This window comes from Tachyglossus aculeatus, chromosome 19, assembly GCF_015852505.1.
Source record: "Tachyglossus aculeatus isolate mTacAcu1 chromosome 19, mTacAcu1.pri, whole genome shotgun sequence".
NCBI classification, from domain to species: domain Eukaryota; kingdom Metazoa; phylum Chordata; class Mammalia; order Monotremata; family Tachyglossidae; genus Tachyglossus; species Tachyglossus aculeatus.
In genome coordinates this window covers 38331446-38356876 of record NC_052084.1, presented here as the reverse complement: position 1 = coordinate 38356876, position 25431 = coordinate 38331446, and the positions used below count along the sequence as shown (strand labels likewise).

Sequence of the window (25431 nt, the reverse complement as noted above, 5' to 3'; positions counted from 1 at the left end):
GTCAGGAGACTTGGCTCCTAGTTCCTACTCTGCCACTTGCCTACTGTGTGACCTTGGACAAGTCATGTAACTTATCTGTGCCTCAGTTTCCTGTAAAATGGGAATTCCGTACCCATTTTCTCACCTAATTAGATTGTGAACTATATGGGACCCGGATTATCTCCAATCTGTTGATATGGCATCAACCTCAACACTAAGTACAGTGTTTGGCACATAGCAGGGCTTGACAAATACCACAATTAGCCAGAGTTATTATTATTAGATTCTCCCTCGTTGGATAGAAGGAGAATTCATTTACAAATTCAGGAGAGAAGTCCCATATTTCCTAAATTAAATGCCTGAAGACTCATTGTTGACTGTTACCAAATATCGATATTGGCAATTAGCACTTGGACAAACTCAATAGTTGAATAGTGCTTGAAATTGTGCGAGGATTAAAGAGATAAGGATTACTGACCTCTAGTCAGTAAACTCATCAAGTCATTCATTCAGTCGTATTTATTGAGCACTTACTGTGTGCAGAGCACTATACTAAGCACTTGGAAAGTACAATTTGGCAACAGAGACAATCCCTACCTAACAACAGGCTCACAGTCTAGAAGGGGGAGACAGATAACAAAACAAAACAAGTAGACAGGCATCAACAGCATCTCTGTGGGTAGGGATCATGTCTCCTAACTTTACTGTACTGTACTGACCCAAGCACTTATTACAGTATTCTGCACACAGTAAATGCCAAAAAAAATCCCATTAATATATTGACTGAAGTGACAACAGTTGATTTCATCTGAGGCTGTAACTGGCTAAACATCATTGATGACAGAATATTAAACACTTTACCCACAATTAACCTTAAGGTATCTGGTTTTCTATTGTTCCTATACAGTTTAAGACCTCAAAAGAAACTCCTCTGATGAGTTCAAGATAAGTGCCCTGCTAAACCATAAGTGTTTATAATTTAGTGAATAATTAGAAATTAAGAAACTGGAACAGTTTTATGTTTCCCAGAGTGTTCACTAGCAGTATTCCCAGGAAAGGTTGTTCACCATAAAGGAAAGAGCCCCGACTGCATTCTTGAGGCAATCGGTTTTACAGCAGCTGTTTGAGCTTTGTGATCATTCAAATTCCTGTCAGGCATTCACTGGTCTCACCTGGGATCTCTCAGTCCTAGCAAGAGCTCTAATCATGAGCCTCGAAGCAGGCTTTGGTCTGAAGGAGGAGCAATCTGAGCTTTTGGAAATGATGTTTTCCTTCACTATGGTTGAGAATTGGGGTGGGGCACAAAGAAATTTGACATACAATAAGGCCTTTTAGCTTGAGCTTCCTAGCATCCAAAATGGGATTAGAAGGTCCCTTTCAGCCTAATGGTCTGCCACTTGAAACCCAGCACCTCTGCCTGCCTTACTCTGTGCCTCAAGGGAGTCTTTTCAAAGTAAGGGCATTCCTGCTTGGAATAAGAGAATCATCAGGGTTTGAGTACCTGAAAGCCACAACTCTCTGAAGAGACCACTCTTTCTTTTTTATTATTAATAAGAAAAGTTAGGAAAATGTCTCATTATAGCTTTAAGATTTATAGCTTTAAGATTGTGCAAAATGGGTTCCAATATGTAACTTTCCTCTAAATGGGTTGTCTAATTACTAGGTGACCTGTGGTGTGGCCACAACTAAATAGATTTTCAGTTTCCAGCTAGTTTGGCTGTTTTTCAAGGCTGTAAATTCCTGCTGATGTGGGGAAGGAGATCATGCCAGTGGTGGCTAGGGAAGGTCTCGGCTGGTACTGGGTGGACTTGTCCTCAGCGTGGAAATTTCCTGCTGGCTGGTGGCACTTTGGCAGGGCACACTTCGCTCCTCTATTGTCAAGCTACTCACTGTATCCCAACCTCATCTCTCTTGCTGCCGATCTCCTGCCTCTGGCCTGGAATGTCCTCCCTCTTTAGATCTTCACCTTCAAAGTCTTACTGAAGGCACATCTCCTTCAAGAAGCCTTCCCTGACTAAGCCCTCATTTCCTCTTCTCCCACTTACTTCTGCTTCCCCGGATTTGTTCCCTTTATTCACCCCTCCCCCAGCCCCACAGCACTTAGGTACATATCTATTATTTATTTATAGACTCTGAGTTTATTCTGGGCAAGTTATCTATCTACCAACTCTGTTGTACTCTCCCAAGGGCTCAGTACAGTGCTCTGCACACAGTAAGCCCTCAATAAATATGACTGATTAAGGTGATGAAGGAATGTCAGAGCACCTTGTCGATATTTCCTCTCTCAATTTATACTTTGGAATGTGTGCTTGTACGTACTATTATCAATACGTAAACTATTCCGAGTTCTTCATTTTTATAGGAACACCTTGAATCTTCCATTTAAGGCCAGTCATCTCTGAGGGGTTGTTCTCATCTCTTGGTTGTGTGTTTGATATTGTTTGTTATTAAACACACCCTGTCCAAAGCATTGACTGTGGTGTGTGCTCAGAGAGTGCCAAAGAACACTCTTCAGCTCTTACAAGAGCAGCAAAATCAATCACTGGTATGTCCTGAGCACCTACAACATGTAGAGCATTTGGGAGAGTATAATAGACATGATTCCTGCCCTCAAGGAGTTTACAGTCTCATGGAGGAGACAGACACTAAAATAATTCCACACAGAAAGAAGCAGAGAGAGGAAGAGTAAAAGCTTTAATAGAGTGTGTTGGTCTGTGTATTCAGAAGTGCTACTGGTGGAAGTAGAGGAGGAGCAAGAAAAAGAGAAGGAAAGGACAAGAGGAACAGATTACTTACCTGATGTGCTCCTACAGGAACAGAACAAGGAATGGGGTCTCCACCTGCTCTGCCCTAGGAAGAAAGGTCTTGAGGGCCTCTCTGCCCCCAACTCCCCAACTCTTCAGTTCAGGTTCTCTGGCTGCATGGGAAGGAGCTTGGCCTGGTGGAAGGGGCTCAGAATTGTGAAATGTTGTTCTTTAAAGATCCAGGAGAAGGGCCCGCTGAAGAGTGAATGCATGGAGACTTATGGTTGGAGATTTAAAGCTGTAGTTGTCCATGACAATGCAAGAGGAATAAATCTGTTTGCCTTCATTATGATGGACCCCTAAAAAATGTTTCCAGTTGCTGGGAGCATGGAGAACAATGGAGAAGGGCACAAGGCAGTCGATAGCGATCTGATGGACAACAGCATGTCTGCAAATCAATATGATCTCAAACGGAAAGCCTGGGGCTCATTCTTCTTGGAAGATCGATCCAGGTCGGAAGTCTGAATGCCTGTGACATCGATTCTACCAGGACCGTGTTAGTGCAGAGAAGGGAAGGAGAGTCAGGCAATCTACTCAGAATCAATCATGAAAGATACTGTCATGTCTCCCCCACAATCCAGACTTCAAAGGTCAGGGCTATCTTCAGGTGGCAGAGGAGCCTTATATTTTATTGAGCATCTAGTGTGTGCAGAGCCCTGCACCAAGCATTTGGGAGAGTGCAGTAGAGTTAGTAGCTATACACTCTGTCCTCAAGGAGCTGCAAGCTAATGCAAGCACAACACTGTACTAAACTGGATGAGTATAATAGTTAGACACAAGTCCTGCCCTCAGGGAATTTCCAGTGCAGTGGATGCGGGCCCTTTTCTAGGGGCTGTTAGGACCCAGAGCGACAGACCCTTCCCCCAGCCCCACCTCCAATACCATGCAGGATATCACTGATTCCAGAATAATAACAATTATTATTATTATTATGGTATTTATTCAGGGTATACTATGTGCCAAGCACTGTACCAAGTGCTGAGGTAGATACTGATATTCAGTTTGGACACAGCCCCTGTCCCATATGGGGTTCATGGTCTAAGTATGAGGAAGTAGGAGTTGATTCCCATTATACAGATGAGGAAACTGAGGTTCAGAGGAGTTAAGTGACTTGTCCAAGGTCACACAGCAGACAGGTGGTGGATCCAGGATTAGAACCCAGGCCTCTGGCCTCTGAGTCCCAGCCCCATGTTCTTTCCACTATGTGATAGAAGCATCACTCCTGGATGCAGCAAACCAGGGAAATGTACAACTGGGTGGAAGGGAGTCTCACCCTCTTGTTCCTAAGGATAACTTCAACTCGAGCCCAGGTGTCCAGGTAGAAGGGTCAAACGGGAAGCAGACCCCAGAGCATTGGGTTTCAGTGGGGACCTGGATTCACAGAGAGAAATGGAGGGACAGAGACAAAGATCTGCCACTCTCACTGACAAAGAGTTTACTTTTGTTAACACCATGTATGGTGTTTGCTGCCTGCAGTATTTGGAAAAACAAACCTCCTGATGAGGGCATTGTCAGAGAGCTGACTTATTTTCATGAATTTATAACAACAGAGTAATTATGAGTAGTAATTATAATTTGCATTTAAATAAACCTTTTCCTCCTGGGAATGCCAAGTGCTTAAGTGCATCAGTTAATGGCAGTATAATTATCCTGGTTTTTATTTTATTTTTCCCTCTTTAACTTGTTCTGCTTTGTGTTTTGGTTTTCCAATCTTATTCTAATTACTTGTCTTACTAATATTAGACATCACATTGGTTCCCAAATACAGGCTTTTTGGGGATTTACCAGAAGCAGAAAGAATTATCCCATCATGTAGGTGCCCCACAAAATGAAAGTTGAAAAGGACAGTCTTGCCAGTTGTGAAATAAAAATATGGACCTTCCTGTAAATTCTATCAAGCAGGTTTTCTAAAGTGACAGTTATTTTATTTTCAGTGGTTTACAGATTTGTCATCCATACTCTCCCAAAACAAGTGATTATTTTATCTAGTACTAGAGACATTGTTTTTTTTTTCAATGGCATTTGTAAGTGCTTACCATGTGCCAGGCACTGTGTACTAAGTGCTGGGGTAGACATTAGCTAATCAGGTTGGAGACAGTCCATGTGCCATATGGGGCTCACAGTTTTAATTCCCATTTTATAGACGGGGTAACTGAGGCACAAAGAAGTTAAGTGACTTGCCCAAGGTCATACAGCAGACATGTGGGCAAGTCAGGATTAGAACCCAGATCCTTCTGAGTCAGGCTTGTGTTCTATCCACTAGGCGAGTTAATCATTGAAAATTACTCATTGCCTAACTTTATGCCCAGAGCACTGTACTAAGCAGATAAGAGTCTAGTAGGGTTAGACATGATTCCTGCCTTCAAGAAGCTTATAGTCTATTGTATGCAGAGCATTGTATTCAATGAACTGTATTTATTGAGTGCTTACTTTGTACAGAGCACTGTAATAAGTGCTTGGGTAAGTACAATATAACAATATAATGTGATAATGATTTAAAGTATAATGTGTTAAGTGCGGGGCCTATATAAATTCCAGACTTTGTTTATTTCTTTTTTTACCTTTTCCTGTCCCTGTCTCTGTGTCAGCCTTCTCTCCACATCTAACTTCGCCTTTATTGAACATTGGTCTCCTCTGCGTCAATACTTCTGACAAACTTCTTCCCATCTGCTCTGAAATGCTTTTTCTACATATTTTTAAAGGCCTCCAGCAAACACTGTTTCTCTCTTGTAACCTAACGGACTGTGGTGGGAGGGTGGAGAGGAGGAGGGAGGGAGAAGGCTCCTTTCTTCCCTTTAGGAAAACACTACCAGAGGAAAAACAAACATGGGATAGGGAGGCCAGGTCAGTGATCTTTGATGTTATAAGCACCGTCTGCTCCCTGTTGCCAACTCTAGAAGAATGCATTACAGTAGCTTGACTGCCATCAGCTCTGCTTCCGGGACTACTGCATGTTTCCTCAGTTTTCTTTTGCAGGCGGGACCTAATTCCTGGATTCTTGGGGGAAATTCCATACTGCCTGATTAAGGACTTGCAGCTTGCAAGCCTGTGGTGGAAGGAACAGAGAGGGTCTGTGTTCGCTCTGGGCCACCCCTTTAGCAGAAGCTAATGGGCTGCCTTTCTGCAAAGGAACGACTGACGCCCAAAAACAACATTTCTGTGATGTCTCACCTCCGCCCAGGATATCTCATTGTTTCCTTGCATTTCTGAAGCCAGACGGTTATTTTTCCCTTAGGCAAATAAGAAGCCAAGATCGTTCAGTTTCTAAGCTGTTCCCTGGAGGCAGCTAGAACTCTTCCAGGCTAAGAAGACTTGGGTCTGAAAGAGTCAGTGTAGCTCCCAGAAACTGCAGTAGTCGTGCAGGTTTGCACTGAGTCGTCCATACTCTCTCGCCTCTCCTAGCACCCTGCAATTTACAGGATCTTTAAGATCCAAAATTTTGGTCATTGGATTCAGGGTTCTCCACCTGCCTCTCTCCCTCTTACTTATTCATTCTCTTCTCCCACTGTACCCCAGCTCACACTCTCTGTTCCTCAATACATCGATCAATAATATTTATTGACCATTTGTTCATTCATTCATTCAATTGCATTTATTGAGTGCTTACTGTGTGTAAAGCACTGTACTTAGTGCTTGGAAAGTAGTACTCTATGAAGAGCTCTGTACTAAATGTTTGGGAAAGTATAATAGAGTAAGTTGGCATGACCCCTGTCCTCAAGAAGCTTACAACCTCCTGTGGGAGATGGATACTAAAATTATGGCTAGAAGGAGCAGGGTTTGATGATGTGTATATAAGTGTGGTGAAGGCAGGGGGAGGTGGGGCGCAGGAGGATATCAAAGTGTTCTGGGTTTGTGCTTGTTCAAACAGCCTACACCAGGTTCAATACTTAATCCCTAAGAATACCTGATGGCATTAATAGATGGCAGAGCTTGTCTGGGCTCAGTCAGTCTATCATATTTATTAAGTGCTTAGGGGCATGCAGAGCACTTTACTAAGCACTTGGGAGCGTACAATATGACAATAAACAGACACATTCTCTGCCCACAACTTGTTGAGTCCTGGTACCTCTAAAACTGGTCATTCAGCTTCCCCAGCCCCTCAGTCCCCATAGCCATGGCAATAATATGACCCCATGATTAAAGTCATTTCCTTCCCTTTCCTTCCATTTCCTTCCCTTCCCCACAGCACTGGTATACATGTATATATGTTTGTACATATTTATTATTCTATTTATTTATTTTACTTGTACATATCTATTCTATTTATTTTATTTTGTTAGTATGTTTGGTTTTTTTCTCTGTCTCCCGCTTCTAGACTGTGAGCCCACTGTTGGGTAGGGACTGTCTCTATATGTTGCCAACTTGTACTTCCCAAGCGCTTAGTACAGTGCTCTGCACACAGTAAACACTCAATACGATTGATTGATTAATTGATTTTCTTCCTTCCTTCCATCCATCCATCCATCCATCCATCCATCCATTCATTCATCCATTTTTAGCAGCGCCTAAGGGTTTAGCGGCGGAGGGCAGGAAGAGAGTCCGTCTAATCCAGCTTTCCTCCCCCTTTCTCCAGGTGGTCTCCAGCTGCAGCAGCTGCACTTGAGGAGGGTCCCCCTTCCCCTCCCTCTACCTTTCCCTTTCTCCTTTTCTCCCTCTCTATCTCCCAGGCCCTAAGGCTTGAGCTGCCTGACCTCAGACCCCAGACACCCAGTGGCTCCGGCCAGATGAAAACTTGGTCCCAGAGGAATCCCGGGGCCTGCCTGGAGGAGGGGATGGGGGTCCCTCACCTCCCATCTCCTCCTCCTTCTTCCCCCTTTCATTCAGCCCCAATCAATCGATAATTACAATGGTATTTCTTAAGCGCTTACTATGGGCCAAGCACTGTTCTAAGCGCTAGGGTAAATAAAAGGTAATCAGGTTGTCCCATGTGAGGCTCACAGTCTTAATCCCCATTTTACAGGTGAGATAACTGAGGCCCAGTGAAGTGACTTGGCCAAGGTCACTCAGCAGACAAGTGGCAGAGCTGGGATTAGAACCCATGAGTTTCTGACACCCAGGCCCGAGCTCTATCCACTTAGCCATGCTGCTTCTATCAATCAATCAGTCAATCGATCAAAGAATCGATCAGAGAAGCAGCACGGCCTAATGGCAAGAGCATGAGCTTGGGAGTCAGAGGACGTGGGTTCTAATCCTGACTCCACCCCTTGTCTGCTGTGTGACCTTGGGGAAGTCACTTCACTTTTCTGGACCTCAGTTCCCTCATCTGTCAAATGGGGATGAAGACTGTGAGCCCCAAGTGGGACAAACTGATGACCTTGAATCTACCCCAGCACTTAGAACAGTGCTTGGCCCATAGCAAGTGCTTAACAAATACTATAATTATTATTATCAATCAGTTATCAGTGGTGTTCGCTGAGTGCTTCCCCGGCAGGACTCCTACGTCCTCGAGCCCTGGGCCTGAACTGGGCTCTCTTCTTCTTCCAGAGGAAGCTTCCCTGGGCCTCAGCTCCCTCATCTGTAAAATGGGGATGGAGACTGTGAGCCCCACGAAGGGACAGGGACTGTGTCCAACCCGATTTGCTTGTATTCATTCATCCATTCGTACTCATTGAGTGCTTACTGTGTGCAGAGCACAGTACTAAGCGCTTGGGAAGTACAGTGTCCACTCCAGCGCTTAGTACAGTGGCTGGCACAAATGCCATTATTATTATTATTGAGAAGCAGCGTGGCTCAGTGGAAAGAGCCCGGGCTTGGGAGTCAGAGGTCATGGGTTCAAATCCCGGCTCCGCCACTTGTCAGCTGTGTGACCTTGGGCAAACCCTACTGAGAGCTCACCTCCTCCAGGAGGCCTTCCCAGACTGAGCCCCCTCCTTCCTCTCCCTCTCGTCCCCCTGCCCATCCCCCCCGCCTTACCTCCTTCCCCTCCCCACAGCACCTGTATATATATGTTTGTATGTATTTATTACTCCATTTATTTTATTTGTACATATTTATTCTATTTATTTTATTTTGTTAATATGTTTTGTTATGTTGTCTGTTTCCCCCTTCTAGACTGTGAGCCCACTGTTGGGTAGGGACCGTCTCTATACGTTGTCAACTTGGACTTCCCAAGAGCTTCTTACAGTGCTCTGCACACAGTAAGCGCTCAATAAATACGATTGAATGAATGAATGAATGAAGCCATTTAACTTCTCTGGGCCTCAGTTCCCTCCTCTGTAAAAGGGGGATTAAGACTGACGATTGAATGAAGAGAAGCAGCGTGGCTCAGTGGAAAAGAGCCCGGGCTTTGGAGTCAGAGGTCATGGGTTCAAACCCCGGCTCTGCCAATTGTCAGCTGTGTGACTTTGGGCAAGTCACTTAACTTCTCTGTGCCTCAGTTATCTCATCTGTAAAATGGGGATTGAGACTGTGAGCCCCACGTGGGACAACCTGATCACCTTGTGACATCCCCAGCTCCTAGAACAGTGCTTTGCACATAGTAAGTGCTTAATAAATGCCATCATTATTTTTATTATTATTATTATTATTATGAATGAATGAAGCCATTTAACTTCTCTGGGCCTCAGTTCCCTCCTCTGTAAAAGGGGGATTAAGGCTGGGAGCCCCACGTGGGACAACCTGATTACGCTGTATCCCCTAAGTGCTTAGAACAGTGCTTTGCATATAGTAAGCGCTTAACAAATACCATCATCAACTGTGAGCCCACTGTTGGGTAGGGACTGTCTCTATATGTTGCCAACTTGGACTTCCCAAGCGCTTCGTACAGCGCTCTGAACACAGTAAGTGCTCAATAAATACGATTGAATGAATGAATGAATGAAGCCATTTAACTTCTCTGGGCCTCAGTTCCCTCCTCTGTAAAAGGGGGATTAAGGCTGACGATGGAATGAATGAATGAATGAAGCCATTTAACTTCTCTGGGCCTCAATTCCCTCCTCTGTAAAAGGTGGATTAAGGCTGTGAGCCCCCCGTGGGACAACCTGATTACCCTGTATCCCCCAAGCGCTTAGAACAGTGCTTTGCACATAGTAAGCGCTTAACAAATACTATCATCATGCCCCCTCCTACTCACCTCCCTTCTGTCCTTCTCCAGCCCAGCCCGCACCCTCCGCTCCTCCGCCGCTAATCTCCTCACCGTTAGGCCTCGTTCTCGCCTGTCCCACCATCGACCCCCGGCCCACATCATCCCCCGGGCCCGGAATGCCCTCCCTCTGCCCATCCTCCAAGCTAGCTCTCTTCCACGCCCTACTGAGAGCTCACCTCCTCCAGGAGGCCTTCCCAGACTGAGCCCCTTCCTTCCTCTCCCCCTCGTCCCCCTCTCCATCCCCCCATCTTACCTCCTTCCCTTCCCCACGGCACCTGTACATACGTATATATGTTTGTACATATTTATTACTCTATTTTACTTGTACCTATCTATTCTATTTATTTTATTTTGTTAGTATGTTTGGTTTTGATCTCTGTCTCCCCCTTTTAGACTGACTGTTGGGTAGGGACTGTCTCTATATGGTGCCAACTTGGACTTCCCAAGCGCTTAGTACGGTGCTCTGCACCCAGTGAGCGCTCAATAAATACGATTATCGATTGATTATTATTAGAGAGAAAGTGGGAGGAGGAGCTTGGGAGCAAGCTGAGCCCCCTCTCCCCGCCTCCCCAATAGACCCACCCCCTTCCTCTCCCCTCCGCCCTTGCTCTGGTGTCCGGCCGCTGGTCGGGCTGCTCGGGCTGCTCGGACTCCGGGCTTCCACCTGCCGCTCTCAGACCCCCGGGGGTCTCTCCCGTCGCCGCCCGAGGTCCCGAACCCGCTTGGGTCCCTCCGCCCAAGGTCGCCCCCCAGGTGAGCGAGGGACCCCGGCCCACCCGCCGCCCCGCGGATTTGGGAGGTGGGAAGGCTGCTGGCTCCGTGCGGGGGGTCGGGGGTCCCGGGGGGGGCGGCAGTCCACCGAGTCAGGGATCTTCTTTCCTAATCCCGGCTCCGCCCCGTGTCTGCCGGGTGACCTTGGCTAAGTCATTTCATTCATTGCCAGAGCCTCCATTCAGTGAGGCAACTTGTCTTCATATTGTTTGGATGCTTAATGCTCCAGTTTCCCCGTTGGGAATCCAAGTTTAAATAATTTGGTTGAAATACCAAGAGGTCACTACCATTAATGTACAGGAAACTGCGCAGTATTCCTCTTACAGATCAGTCTCTTCTTGCCCGTTCAGTAGTATTTAATCAATCAATCGTATTTATTGAGCGCTTACTGGGTGCAGAGCACTGTACTAGGCGCTTGGGAAGTCCAAGTCGGCAACAGATAGAGACGGTCCCTACCCAACAATGGGATCACAGTCTAGAAGGGGGAGACAGACCACAAAACATCATAATAATATTAATGGCATTTATTAAGCGCTTACTATGCGCAAAGCACTATTCTAAGCGCTGGGGAGGCCACAAGGTGATCAGGTTGTCCCACGGGGGGCTCACAGTCAATCCCCGTTTTACAGATGAGGTAACTGAGTCACAGAGAAGTGACTTGCCCAAAGCCACACAGCTGGCAATTGGCGGAGGTGGGATTTGAACCCATGACCTCTGACTCCAAAGCCCGGGCTCTTTCCACTGAGCCACGCCGCTGCTTCTTTCCTAACCCTGGCTCCGCCCCTTCTCTGCTGGGTGAGCTTGGGTAAGTCATTTCATTCATTCAATCGTATTTATTGAGCGTTTACTGTGTGCAGAGCACTGTACTAAGCGCTTGGGAAGTACAAGTCGGCAGCAGAGACGGTCCCTACCCAACAATGGGTTCACAGGCTAGAAGGGGGAGACAGACCACAAAACAAAACTTGTCGACAGGTGTCAAAATCGTCAGAACAAATAGAATTAAAGCTATATGCACATCATTAACAAAATAAATAGGATAGTAAATATGTACAAGTAAAATGAATAGAATAATAAATCTGTACAAATATATATACAGGTGCTGTGGGGAGGGGAAGGAGGTAGGGTGGGGGGGCATGGGGAGGAGGAGAGGAAAAAGGGGTTCACTTCTCTGGGCCTCAGTGACCTCATCTGTCAAATGAGGATGAAGACTTTGAGCCCCACGTGGGACAACCTGATGACCTTGTATCTACCGCAGCGCTTAGAACAGTGCTTGGCACATAGTAAGGGCTTAACAAATACCATGATTGTTGTTATCATTATTATCATTATTATTATTTTCTCCAGCCTGGCACCATGTGAGTGGCAGGGTCGGTCCTCCCAGGGAGGGAGGGAAGGACGGGAGACGCTCCTTCCCCTCTGAAGGTAGCCCTCTCGGGATTTGGAATCCGGATGGGAACGTGATCGATTGATCAATTCGTGGTATCAGTGCAGAGCACAGCACCAAAAACTTGGGAGAGTACTGTAATAATAATATTTGTTAAGCACCTACTATGTTCCAGGCACTGTACTAAGCGTTGGGATGGATACAAGCAAATCGGGTTGGACCCAATCCCTTGTCCCACGTGGGGCTCACAATCTCCATCCCCGTTTTACAGATGAGGTAAGCGAGGCACAGAGAAGTGAAGTGATTTGCCCAAGGTCACACAACAGACAAGGGCGGAGTTAGAATTAGAACCCACGACCTTCTGACTCCCAGGCCCGTGCTCTGCTTCTTTTAAGAAGTAGGGTTGGTAGACTGGATCCCTGATGGCTGAAGGCGATCCCTCGGTTACTAATGACAGCTGCTAAACTAGTGTCCACACAACTTCTGTCCTTGCCGGAGGGGACAGCTGACATATCAGTCAGTCTCTAGCATGTGCTGAACATCCACTGTGTGCAGAGCACTGGGCTAGGCGCTTAGGAGAGCCCCATGTTTGGAGGAAGATGGATCCAAGCTGTATCCATAATTTATATTTAATGCCTGTAAGCTTGTTGTGTGCAAGGAACGAGTCTATCAACTCTGTTATAGAGCACTCTCCCAAGCGCTCTGTGCAATGTTCTGCACACAGTAAGCGCTCAATAAATACGATTGATAAATTGTCCAAGCACTCGCCTTAATGCAACCCCTTTAGACTCAAGGTCAACTCCCTGCTCCCCCCACCTCCCCCCGCCACCACACACACCCCGTGTGTGTCCACGACCTGTCTGCTGAATGGGAGTCCGTGGTTCCAGACAATTGTCTCCATCGCCCCGCCTTATCTCCTTCCCTTCCCCACAGCACCTGTGTTTATGTATATATGTTTGTACATATTTATTACTCTATTTTAATTGTACATATTTATTCTACTTATTTTATTTTGTTAATATGTTTTGTTCTCTGTCTCCCCCTTCTAGACTGTGAGCCCACTGCTGGGTAGGGACCGTCTCTATATGCTGCCAACTTGTACTTCCCAAGCGCTTAGTACAGTGCTCTGCACAGAGTAAGCGCTCAATAAATACGATTGAATGAATGAATTGTCTGCCCCGGTTCATAACTGGGGATCAGGTACCGGACCCTTTTAAGAGCATTGAATCATGTCCAGCTTCAGCTCCTTGCCTGTGCTTAGAAAAAACAAAACGCTCCTAATTTGATCTGCAATTGGAATGTATTTTGCAAGCTGTTTGGTAATGCATTCTTGAAGTGTGTAAAAACAGTTGAGAGCTGAACTTTCAAGTGGCAACAGAATCAAGGTTTTCAATATTTACTGACAGATGGGTCCAGGATAGAATGTTCTTGCTAAACTTTGGATCTTATGCTAAATGATTAGTGTGGTCACAGTGGTGGATGGTGCAGGCAATATGGATAACTCAAAGTGTAATTTTTAACTTGATCTTAAATAGTGTTTCCAGAAGCATTCTTTTTTTTATTGTGTTTTGTTAAGCACTTACTGTCTGTAAGCACTGGGTTAGATATAATCTAATCAGGTTGAACACAGTGAGTGCCCCACTTGCAGCTCACAGTAATAATCCCCACTTTACAGACAAGGTAACTGAGGCACAGAGAAGTTGTGAGTTGTCCAAGATCACACATGAGACTAGTGGCAGAGTCAGGATTAGAACCCAGGTCCTTCCACTCCCAGGCCCATGTTCTATGCAATAGGCCATGCTGCTTCTCCGAATAGAGAAATTTCTCATTTTAGCAATGGGTGAAAGATTTTTCCACTCTTACCTTAGGCACTAGCCCGCTTCTTCTGCTGTTCTTTTTCCCATGAACACTTCTCCAGGGGAATGCCAGAGCCTCCATTCAGTGAGGCAACTTGTCTTCATATTGTTTGGATGCTTAATGCTCCAGTTTCCCTGTTGGGAATCCAAGTTTAAAGAATTTGGTTGAAATACCAAGAGGCCATTACCATTAATGTACAGAAAACTGCGCAGCATTCCTCTTACAGATCAGTCTCTTCTTGCCTGTTCAGTAGCATTTAATCAATCAATCAATCGTATTTATTGAGCGCTTACTGTGTGCAGAGCACTGTACTAAGCGCTTGGGAAGTATAAGTTGGCAACACATAGAGACGGTCCCTACCCAACAGTGGGCTCACAGTCTAGAAGAAAACATTTACTGAATGTTTTACACACAGTACATACATGGATGAGAATCAGACATGGTCCCTGGCCTGCAAAGTGTTCTCAATCGGAGAATAGGGCCGAGGGAGGACTGGCAATCGATACATAAGGAAAAATGAAATAATAGATACAAAAAACTTGGCCTAGTGGAAAGAGCACAGGCCAGAGAGTCAGAGGTCCTGGGTTCTAATCCCAGCTCTGCTGCTTGCCTGCTGAGTGACCCTGGACAAGTCCCAAAACTCCTCCGGGCCTCAGTTTTCTCATCTGTAAAATGGGAATGAGATACTTTTTCTCTCTTTCCCTTAGACTGGGAGCCCCATGTGGGGCCACACTGTGTCTGATCTACATATATCGTGTCTGTTTCAGCCCATAATCATAATAATAATAATAACAATGGTATTTGTTAAGCGCTTACTATGTGCCAGGCACTGTACCTAAGCCCTGGGGTGGATACAAGCAAATCGGGTTGGACACAGTCCCTGTCACCTGTGGGGCCCACAGTCTTAATCCCCATTTTACAGAAGAGGTAACTGAGGAACAGAAAAGTGAAGTGACTTGCAGACAAGTGGTGGAGGCAGAATTAGAACCCATGACCTTCTGACTCCCAGGGCCGTGCTTTATCCACTGCACCATGCTGCTTCTCTAGTACAGTTCTTGGCACATAGTTTGCTCTTAAAAAGCACGATTGTTATTATAATTTATTAGAAAAGCACCATAAAAAGACAAGGAAAACAATGATTGCGGCAAGAGCACTGAGGAATGCCTAAAAGGCTTTATAGAGTTAAAACTGCCATAATTTACCACTGTTTTAAAAGTTGAGGCTGGCCTGGATTGTAACTCTCTCTCAAGAATTCTATGAAGAACACTAGATTAGTATACCTAGCATGTAATCCCAGCCTTAAACGGGTGCGCTACCTAAGAAGGGAAGGAATCACCCTTGGTTTCTTTTAGGGTTTCTGCTATTGGCTGACTTTGCCAGCCCTCAGGTTCTGGTGGAAATGTGGCAACAAGGATTAAAGAAGTCCTCAGGCTTTTTTCTTTCCCTGGTTTTTGCACACATCTGTGGATAAGAATGGACGGTTTAGACAGGTGACAGAGGAAGTGGTTTTCTATGAGTTTCTAATTATGTGCTCCCCATTTTGCTGTGCGGATTGAAATTGTAATGCCTGTAGCTGCAGGATTCCAACCGACCTACCTCTTGTTTGAATTTTTTTTTTCACTTCTCTTGTTGGCCTGATTTCTATAATTTATGTGGACTATTCATCTTAAATTCAGATGATCTTGATTTTTAAGTTTGATGACTTTTTTGAATAATTCTTTTTAGCACTTTAAACCACCTCTGCTGAAATATTCTTTATCACTGGAAAGAATAAGGTAGTGTGTGGAGTGGAGAGAGCATGGACCTGAGTGTCAGGAGACCCAGAATCTAGTGCCAGTTCCAACACTGGCCTACCTTGTCACCTTGGGCAAGTCACTCAAACCCTCTGGACCTCAGGTTTCTCATTTGTAAAACAGGGACAAGATTCCTGTTCTCCCTCTCTCTTAGACTATGAACCTCAGGTGGAATAGGAACGGTATCTCAGCTGATTTTTCTTGCATCTGCCCCAGTATATAGCACCTATTTGGCACCTAGTAGTGACTTAATTCCACAGCTATCATTATATTGATTTCAAAGCCCCCTTTCCCAAACACTGGCTTTCTGACTTTGGGAATAGAGAACAGAAAAAACTCTGAAGACTTTGTCTTTTTAATTTAATTTTCTTTTGAGGGCATTACAGCTGTGTTCAGCTCCACAGATATTTTTATTTATACGTACTTTTATGTGCATATACTACACCCAGTTTACATTTCCTCTTGTAAATAATTTATGTGAATAATTTTTATCTGCTCCTACATTTTTTTGATGTTTTTTGTTGAGAGAGGTAACAGGCATTGTGACTTGCTCAAAGTCACACAGCAGACAAATGGCAGAGCCAGGATTATAACCCAGATCTTCTCACTCCCAGGCCTGTGCTCTTTCAACTAGACCTCAGTCGTGGTACGTTCTTTTCAGGTTAGGACAGAGGAAGATGGGGGTTCTCTGGTTGGGAACAGTGGAAGCGTCCCAGCCTTGAGGTTTCAGGGCCGAGAATCTGGGCAAAGGATGGGTTATTGTGTTCCTGGTGATCTGTCATCAGGCATTTTTGATCCAGAATTCCCAGGACATTCAGAACCATAAGGTGGGTTAGCAGTTACTCAGTCCTGAAGTCGGTCCCAGAAACTTGGTCCTGGAATCTTCTTCCCCAAGTAAAAACTGATTCAATTCCTTCAGTTTGCTTTTCTGACCTTTAAAATTCTAGTTATTAGAAATTGACTCAAAAGCTTCCTTTTTTAAAAAAACTCCATTTGTTTTTCATTGAAACATAAAATTTAGGTGTTTAATTCAACAAGTTCTTCTCAGTTCTGACCAATCGGTTGGTCAGCTGCTGGAGCCAGGATGAGAGAACAACATATGGCTTTTGGAGAAGGCTTTCCTTATAATAATAATTGTGGCATTTGTTAAGTGCTTACTCTATGCCAAGCATTGTGCTAAGCACTAGGGTAAATATAGTATAAGCAGATGGGACACAGTCCCTGTTCCACATGAGGCCCCCAGTCTAAGGGAAAGAGAGAACAAGATATAGTATCCCCATTTTTAAAGAGAAGAAAACCATGGCCCAGATCCCAAGGTCACACAGCAGAAAAGTGGCAGAGCTAAGATTAAAACCCAGGTCCTCTGACTCCCAGTTCTTTGTTCATTTCACTAGGCCATGCTAAAATTTGGGTTTCATATATTTTTGAAAGCAGTTTATTTGAGCTTCTTGGGAAACTATGGAGTGTTCTGAAATATCTTCTAGTCCCTGTCAGTCCAGAATCCCAACTATTTTCAGCAAGTGTGTGTGTGTCACACATACACACGCACGCCTGTGCTCTCCCCTGTGTTGTTCTGATCAGTGTCTTTTCATAAATACCGTAGGGTCTCTCTATTGCAGGATCTTGTTTTAAAAACATAGAAGGGTGACTAAAAAAGAACCTTCTCTACCTTAATGTAGTACAACTGGTTTACCCCCTAGAATCTAACTCAGTATGGAAGGATTCAAAGTTCATTAACTTGAGAATAAGTATACGTATTTCAACAATTTTTTTTTACTTTCCATCAGCTGTTTTAAATCATTAATGTCTTCGTTTACTCTCTTTGGTCAAACGTTAAAACGTCCCGTTTGTGGCATGAGGTAAGATTTCTTGCCAAGACTGGCCCCACCTTCGGCAAACATTGCCACTCTGTGTTGGCTCTTGGGAAGCACACTCTGGGATCACTTTCTCCCGCATGGGCAGGAGTTGGGAAGACCCTTCCGTTGAATCAATCAGTCATTGCTATTTACTGAGCACCTACTGTGCTCTGTACTAAGCGTTCGGGAGAGTACAGTGAAACAACAGATTAGGCAGCCGCGATTTTTGCCTACCAGGAGCCTACAGTCTAGAGAAGGAGACAGACATTAAAGTAAATTACAAAAGGGAAATGGCCAAATGTAGGGGGGTAGATATGTAAGTGCATTGGGACCGAAGGTAGGGTGAATATCAAATACTTAATAATAAAGATGATGGCATTTATTAAGCACTTAGTATGTTCAAAGCACTGTTCTTAAGAGGTACAGATCCAACCAACCTTTGTCCTTCAGGGCTGAGCCTAGTACTTCCAATGGATAAATTATTCATTCATTCAATCGCATTTATTGAGTGCTTACTACGTGCAGAGCACTGTACTAAGTGCTTGGAAAGTACAGTTTGGCAACAGAGACAGTCCCTACGCTACAACGGGCTCACAGTCTAGAATTATTAACCTCCCGGTTCTGCCACTTGTCTGCTGTGTGACCTTGGGCAAGTCACTTAAATTCTCTGTGCCTCGGTTCCCTCGTCTGTATAATGGAAATTAAAACTGTGAGCTCTATGTGGGATAGGGACTGTATCCAACTTGATTTCCTTGTATCTCCCCGCCAATGCTTAGTACGGTGCCTGGCACATAGTAAAACACTTAACAAGTACCGTAAAAAAGAATATCCCCAAAAAACCTTCTGAGCCTTCCTGGCATTCAGTGATCAGACCAAAATGAATGTTCCAGGTAGCAGCATCTCCTGACTCCCCTCTGTCCGATGCCTCTGTTCTGGCCGGTTCACCCCCATGGTCTAACTCAGTCCTCCCCATGGTGGGTGAGCGTGAGAGAGTCAGGAGTGGGAGATGCCTACTGGGGTGGACTCTCAATGGGGAGAGTTTTTGACCCGAGAACCACTTAGGGTGTTCTGAGAGATGGACAGGCCTAGCAGGCATCCTGAGAAACAGGCAGCCAGCTTGGACAGTGAGAGGAACTTTGGGCAGGGCAATCTGTGAGGTGGGGGTGATCAGAAGCCTCCTGTAGCTGTTCTTTGATGCAGCTGGTTGGGGGTGTCTTTGCGGAGAAAAGGGGGCTGCCCATCCTGTCTTCATGAACATCTGACACAGTGGCACTCCTCCTGTCTGGCAGGGACTTCCAGGATGAACAGCTCGGATCCCTGGCCCCCAGCAGCCTGGCCAACCACTGGCCTCACCCTGCTTCCGGGGCCTTCCAACGAGACGGTGTGTGAGAACTGGCGGGAACTGCACCACCTGGTCTTCCACGTGGCCAATGTCTGCTTCGCCCTCGGATTAGTCATCCCCACCACACTGCCTCTCCACATGATCTTCCTGAGGGGGATGCTAACTACAGGTGAGTTCTGGGGGCCACACCCTCAACCTGCCCATCTTCCTCCTTCCCTTCTAGAATCGTGTATATTTGGCTACCCATGTACCAAAATCCAGATCTGTCACTGAGTCTCCCAAGTGACTCACTTTCCCTGCCTGATTAGCATCATTATCATTGTTAATAAAAATAAGCACCTACTGTTGTGGTAAGCACTGGGGTAGATACAGATACAGTCTCTTCCCATATGGGGCTCATGATCTAAAAGATGAGGAAAGTGGGAATCCGATCCCCAGTTTCCAGATGAGCAAACTGAAGCCCAGAGAGGTTCAGTGACTTGCCCGAGGACATCCAGCTGGCCAGTGACAGTGCCAGGACAAGAACTCAGGCCTCCTGGCTCCCAGTCCTGTGCTCTGTCTGCTGGACCTTGCTACCTCCCTAGTAGTCCCTTAGTTGGCAGTGGGGGGAAAGGCAGAGAAGCAGAGGGGCCTGGTGAATAGAACACCCTAGGAGTCAGAAGGACCTGGGTTCTAATCCTAGTTCCACCACTATCTGCTGTGTAACCTTGGGCAGGTCACCCAGCTTCTCTGTGCCTCCATTTCCACATCTGTAAAATGGGGATTAAGACTGTGAGCCCTGTGTGGGACAGAAACTGTCCAACCCGATTATCTTGTTTCTACCCCAGTGCTTAGTACCGTGCCTGGCACATAGTAAGTGCTTAGCAGATACCAGAGGAAAAAATATAGCAGTGTTTGGCTGACTGAGGAGAGCTCACTGAGGAAGTGGGGAGGATCTAGATAGGAGAAGGGTAGGGGGGATTTCCTGATAATGGGGTGGAGAGAAAGGGCCTTGGGGGACTCAGTCAGGGTAAATTAATCTCTCACCACTGCCCTTGTCTCTACCACAATGGCTGCCACTTCTTTCTAACTGGCAATAACAGTTCATTTTCCTGATTGGCTCATGCCTTCCTTAGCCCATCTGTGCGTAGTGACACATGGCCTCTACCTACTTCTCCACTTAGTGACGTTTCCATCCATCTGCTGTCCTAGCCCCCATCCATGATCTCCCTCCTGCTCTCTCTAACTGTAAGCAGTGAATGTCCATCTGCTTCTCACACTGTGAGCTTCATGAGGGCAGGAACTGATCCTTCGCTTTTGTGCTCTCCCAGGGGCCCCGCATAATGTTCTGCATCCACTAGGCACTCAGTAAATACCAGTGATGGACTGGATTAAGAGTGATGCTTTTGGAGAGGCTCTGCTGACTCATGTGGGGCAGCGATTGGAACAGCCAAGGCCACGAGGACATAGGACCAGAACCTAGAGTGAAGGGTTGGGGATGGGAAGGCGGCCTCCCACGGCTGTGGAGGAGGGGGCCCCGGTGGACGGCTGCGAGGTGGCTCTGTGGGGGGGTGGAGATGTGTCCGTCCCCTCGCTCACTCTCCCATCAGGGATGTTTGCTTGTGTGGCAGGCTGCGCCCTCTACATTCTCTGGGCCTCTCTGTACCACTGCGCCCTGGACATCGTGATCTGGAATTCTGTGTTCCTGTTGGTCAATCTGCTCCACCTGCTGTACTTGGTGTACAGGAAGAGACCGGTATGTGCGGGTGAGGGGCAGGGATGGGGCAGGGTGGAGCGGGCCTCCGGGCCTGGCATGAGGCAATCACAAAATCGAGCTACTTGGTTGAAACTGCTGGGGCGGCTCCGTGGGGTAGAGGAGGAATGCCAGTTTGGAAGCTGGAGAACTGGACTCTTTCATTTTTTTATTTTTATTTTATTATATTTGCTAATCAATCAATCAGTCATATTTACTGAGCGCTTACTGTGTGCAGAGCACCGCTTACTATGTGCCAGGCACTGTACTAAACCCTGGGAGTAGATACAAATTCATCAGGATGGACACAGTCCATGTCCTATTTGGGTGCTCACAATCTTAATTCCCATTTGACAGATGAGGGAACTGAGGCACCAAGAAGTTAAATGGCTTGCCCAAGATCACCCAGCAGACGAGTGGCAGAAATGGGATTAGAACCCAGGTTTTTCTTACTAGCAGCCCCATGCTCTATCCACTAGACCACATGGCTTCTTGGCCACTTGTGGGGAAAAAAACCCAGCCCCCCAGGCCTAGCAGAACTTGGGGGGGAGGGAGGTCTTGAGGCCATCAGACCAGCTGGAAATCATAATTGTTCTCGGGGAGGAACTTCAGAACAGGAACACCCAAGAAGCATCATGGCCTAGTGGATAGAACACGGGCCTGTGAGTCAGAAGACCTGGGTTCCAATTCCAGCTCCACTATTTGCCTACTGTGTGACTATGGGCAAATCACTAAACTTCTCTGTGCCTCAGTTCAGTCATTTTTTAAATACCTGTTCTCCCGCCTACATAGACTGTGATTTCCCAGGTGGAAGAGGCACTGTGTCTGATCTGACTGTACTGTATCTACCCCAGCTCTAAGCACAGTGGTTGGCACCTAGTAAGTGCTTAACAAAATGTACAACTATTATTATTATTATTAGGAGTCAGGTCTGCTCCCAGTCTTGTAGAGAAGCAGCGTGGCTCAGTGGAAAGAGCCCAGGCTTTGGAGTCAGAGGTCATGGGTTCGAATCCCGGCTCCACCACACGTCTGCTGTGTGACCTTGGGCAAGTCACTTCACTTCTCAGAGCCTCAGTTCCCTCATCTGTAAAATGGGGATGATGACTGTGAGCCCCACGTGGGACAACCTGATCACCTTGTATCCCCCCAGTGCTTAGAACAGTGCTTTGCACATAGTAAGCGCTTAACAAATACCACCATTATTATTATGATTATTTTTATTACTCTCCCAGGTGTCAGGTATCATGCCAGGTTCCACTCTGCCCCAACTTCGATTTTGCAGTGATCCTTGAGGTGGGTTGGAATAACGAGAAGCAGTCCTGCCTAGTGGATAGAACACAGGCCAGGGATTCAGAAGGACCTGGTTTCCAGTCCCAACTCTGCCACTTGTCTGCTGTGTGACCCTGGGCAAGTCACTCCACTTCTCTGTGCCTCAGTTACCTCATCTGTAAAATGGGGATTAAGACTGTGAGCTCCATGTGGAACATGGACTGTGTCCAACCTGATTAGCTTGTATCTACCTCAGTGCTTAGCACAGTGTCTGGCACACAGTAAAAAAAAATAATAATAATTATGGCATTTGTTAAGCACTTAAGTATATGCCAAACATTGTTCTAGTAAGCACTTTACAAATACCATTAAAAAAGGGCCTGCAAAGTGTTCTGAGGCTTCTCAGAGACCCTTTGTGGCTCCATGGAGGGGGCGAGGTGGGGCAGCCCATCTCGGTTTCGTTCCAGATCAAGATAGAGAAGGAGCTGAGTGGGATCTACCGGCGAATGTTTGAGCCGCTGCGGGTGCCTCCAGAAATGTTCCGGAGGCTGACGGGCCAGTTCTGCTCCATCCAGACGCTTCAGAAGGGGCAGGCCTATGCAGCCGAAGATAAGACATCCGTTGATGACCGGCTCAGTATTCTCCTCAAGGGGAAGTAAGTGCTCTCTGTGACCCAGAGGGGGTCACGTTTGGCCTTAGATGATAATAATGATAATAACACCATCATTATTATTAGATAGCAGGCTCAGGGTGTTTGGTGGTCGGGGAGGGGGCTGAGGGAGGGATGTTGGAGTCTGTCCGCAATAATGGGTGACAATATCTGCCAGGACATTTTCTGTACCCTGGCCTCACCTAGAACACTGGATACCAAATAATCAGCTCTGACCCAGGCCGTCCAAATGGGGCTCGGAGTCTCAGAGGCAGGGGGACCAGGGATTTTATCACCAATCAATCATATTTCTTGAGAGCAACTGGGTGCAGAGTACTACACTAAGCACTTGGGAGAGTACAATACAACACAGCTGGTAGACATGTTCCCTGCCCACAGTGAGTTTACAGTCTAGAGGACTGTCTCCTCACTTTGCAAATGAGGAAAACTAAGGCCCGGACAGGTTAAAGTGACTTGCCAAAGATCACGCAGCAGGCCCATGGCAAAGCTGGAACTAGAACCCAAGTCTTCTTACTCCCCACCTCGCACTCTGCCCTCTAGACCACCCTGCCCACCCGCTATGCAACCCTTTAAAACAAACAAGGAAAACTACCCTGAGACGCTTACCTAGTTACCTTCTAGTTAAAATGTCTGCGCCTTTTATAACCGAAATATTATATGTGTATTTTTACCAAATGTTTTTATCATCAGAATGAAGGTCTCCTATCGAGGACATTTTCTGCATAATATTTACCCCTGTGCCTTTGTAGATTCTCCTGAATATCGGTCAACTCAGATGAACCGGGGTGAGAAGTTCCAGGTATGTGTCAGGGCAGCTGAGTCTGGCCGGGGTTGTGAGTTAAGGAGAGGCACCAGGCGAGCTGGGGCTGCCCCCTGAATGATGCATGACGTCGGGGGTCAGAGGGCTGACCGACTGGATTGCCTGCCTGTAAACTAATGCATAGCAAAGTAGTCAACAGAGGATTAGCCTTGGGTGTTTTTGTTTACAGAAGCCCTTAGGGGACTCTTGTTGGGAGCCAGGACAGAGCAACACATACACTCAGGAATTGTTAATTAAATGAAGACTTTATTTATTGTTAAGCACTGGGGAAATAATATTATTTTATTACTGCATGTTAGGTTCTGGGATAGATGGAAGGTATTTAGACCAGACGCCATCTCAGTCTGCACACAGCAGCCACTGTCTGAGGGAGGGAAAGCAGGTTTCTGGTTTTGTTTTTTGTTTTTAATGGTATTTGTTAAGTACTTACTATGTGCCAAGCACTGTATTAAGCTCTGAGGTAGAGGCAAGACAATCAGGTTGGACACAGTTTGGGGAGTGAAGGATCTTTTTTCTTAAGTACTAGAAGTTTTCATGTAATAGTTAAAGGGCACTTATTTATGTCAGACTTGACTTCTGGGTTTTTTCTTTTTAAGAATTTGCTTCTTTCCTACTTACAGAAAGGGATAACAATGTATTGCAGGTAGCAAGAGATCTTTATAAAGCAAAGGGCATAATGAGGCAACTTGGATGAAACATCGTTGGCCCACTTAGCTCTGTTTAGAGCTCTTTCTCACCCTTTCCTGGCTTCCCTGATGTGGGCGAAGCCACCATCTACTCATTAAAGGTCAGAGCCTGCCCGGGCCCCTGTCTTCCACAGGTCACCATTGTAGCCGACGACAACTGCAGGTTCCTGTGCTGGTCTCGGGAACGGTTAATGTTCTTCCTGGAGTCCGAACCCTTCCTGTATGAGATCTTTCGGTACCTGATTGGTAAAGACATCACCAACAAGCTCTACTCCCTGAATGACCCCACGCTCAGCGATAAGGTACGGTTTGCTCTTCCCCGAGGGAGAAGACAATTATTGCACACCATTCGTCACTGACCTGGCCCCAAAGGTGGCCAGCAGACCACATAGAGACCTCTCACGTTTCCCCGTTGTTTTGGGGATTCTGTTCTTTGTACCCTGGCTAAGAGTGGGAGACTAATCTTCCCCACCCGTGCCCAGAATGCTCTTTATATATTTTTTTCTTTTTATGGTATTTGTTAAGTGCTTACTATGTGCAAGGCACTGTACTAAGCGCTGGAGTAGATACAAGCTAGTCAGGTTGAACATAGTCCATGTCCCCCATGAGGCTCATAGTCTTAATCTCCATTTTACAGATGAGGTAACTGAGGCCCAGAGAAGTTAAGTGACTTGCCCAAGGTCACACAGCAGACAAGAGGCAGAGCCAGAATTAGAACCCATGACCTTCTGACTTCTAGGGCCATGCTCTATCCACTAGGCCATGCTGCTGCTTAGATCTGATGAACATGTAGCAGGAACCCCCAGTAGCTCCTCTCTCCTCTCCCAGCTCCCCTCAGCCAATAACACGGTCCGAACACAGAGTGGATCTAAATGACCATTCACCACCCGAAAAAACCTGTTCTGGTTATCTGAGGGAAAGACATCCGTTGTGGGAACAGAGTGGATTTTATTACGTGGGTTCCCTGGGAGACCTCCATACCTGGGCTCACATTTTAGCACCCACGGTTCGGGTTAGTACAGTCCAGAAGGTAGAGCCATCTGGGGCACTTTCTGCCCACACAGTCTTCTGTGCAGGTGTAGCATGCACTTATAATAATAAAATTGTGGTATTTGTTAAATGCTTACTATGTGCCAAGCCCTGGACCAAGCGCTGGGGTAGATACAAGATCATCAGGTCCCACAGGATGCTCACAGTTGAAGTAGGAGGGAGAACAGGGATTGAATCCCCATTTTGCAGAAGAGGAATCTAAGGCATAGTGAAGTGATGTGACTTGCCCAAGATTACATTAGCATGTCATGATGACATTTTTGCAGTAGTGCGTGTTTGCTCATCATGGTGAGGCCATGGTTGCTTCTGTGTTGTCTTGAGGTATCCTTAGCTT

The 25431-nt window shown here is 46.2% G+C and overlaps 1 protein-coding gene across 1 annotated transcript in view; it reads left to right on the top strand.

Moving 5' to 3' along the window:
• The window catches only part of BVES (blood vessel epicardial substance), a 46290-nt gene that overhangs the window by 17713 nt on the left and 3146 nt on the right, over window positions 1-25431 (top strand). The window contains exons 7-17 of the mRNA XM_038760893.1: window positions 1135-1273; window positions 2704-3006; window positions 3100-3235; window positions 4094-4258; window positions 5760-5852; window positions 10478-10620; window positions 18818-19039; window positions 20481-20605; window positions 22339-22526; window positions 23232-23340; window positions 24182-24349. Coding sequence (XP_038616821.1) covers window positions 1135-1273; window positions 2704-3006; window positions 3100-3235; window positions 4094-4258; window positions 5760-5852; window positions 10478-10620; window positions 18818-19039; window positions 20481-20605; window positions 22339-22526; window positions 23232-23340; window positions 24182-24349 — 1791 coding nt within the window. The remainder of the gene's footprint in view (window positions 1-1134; window positions 1274-2703; window positions 3007-3099; window positions 3236-4093; window positions 4259-5759; window positions 5853-10477; window positions 10621-18817; window positions 19040-20480; window positions 20606-22338; window positions 22527-23231; window positions 23341-24181; window positions 24350-25431) is intronic.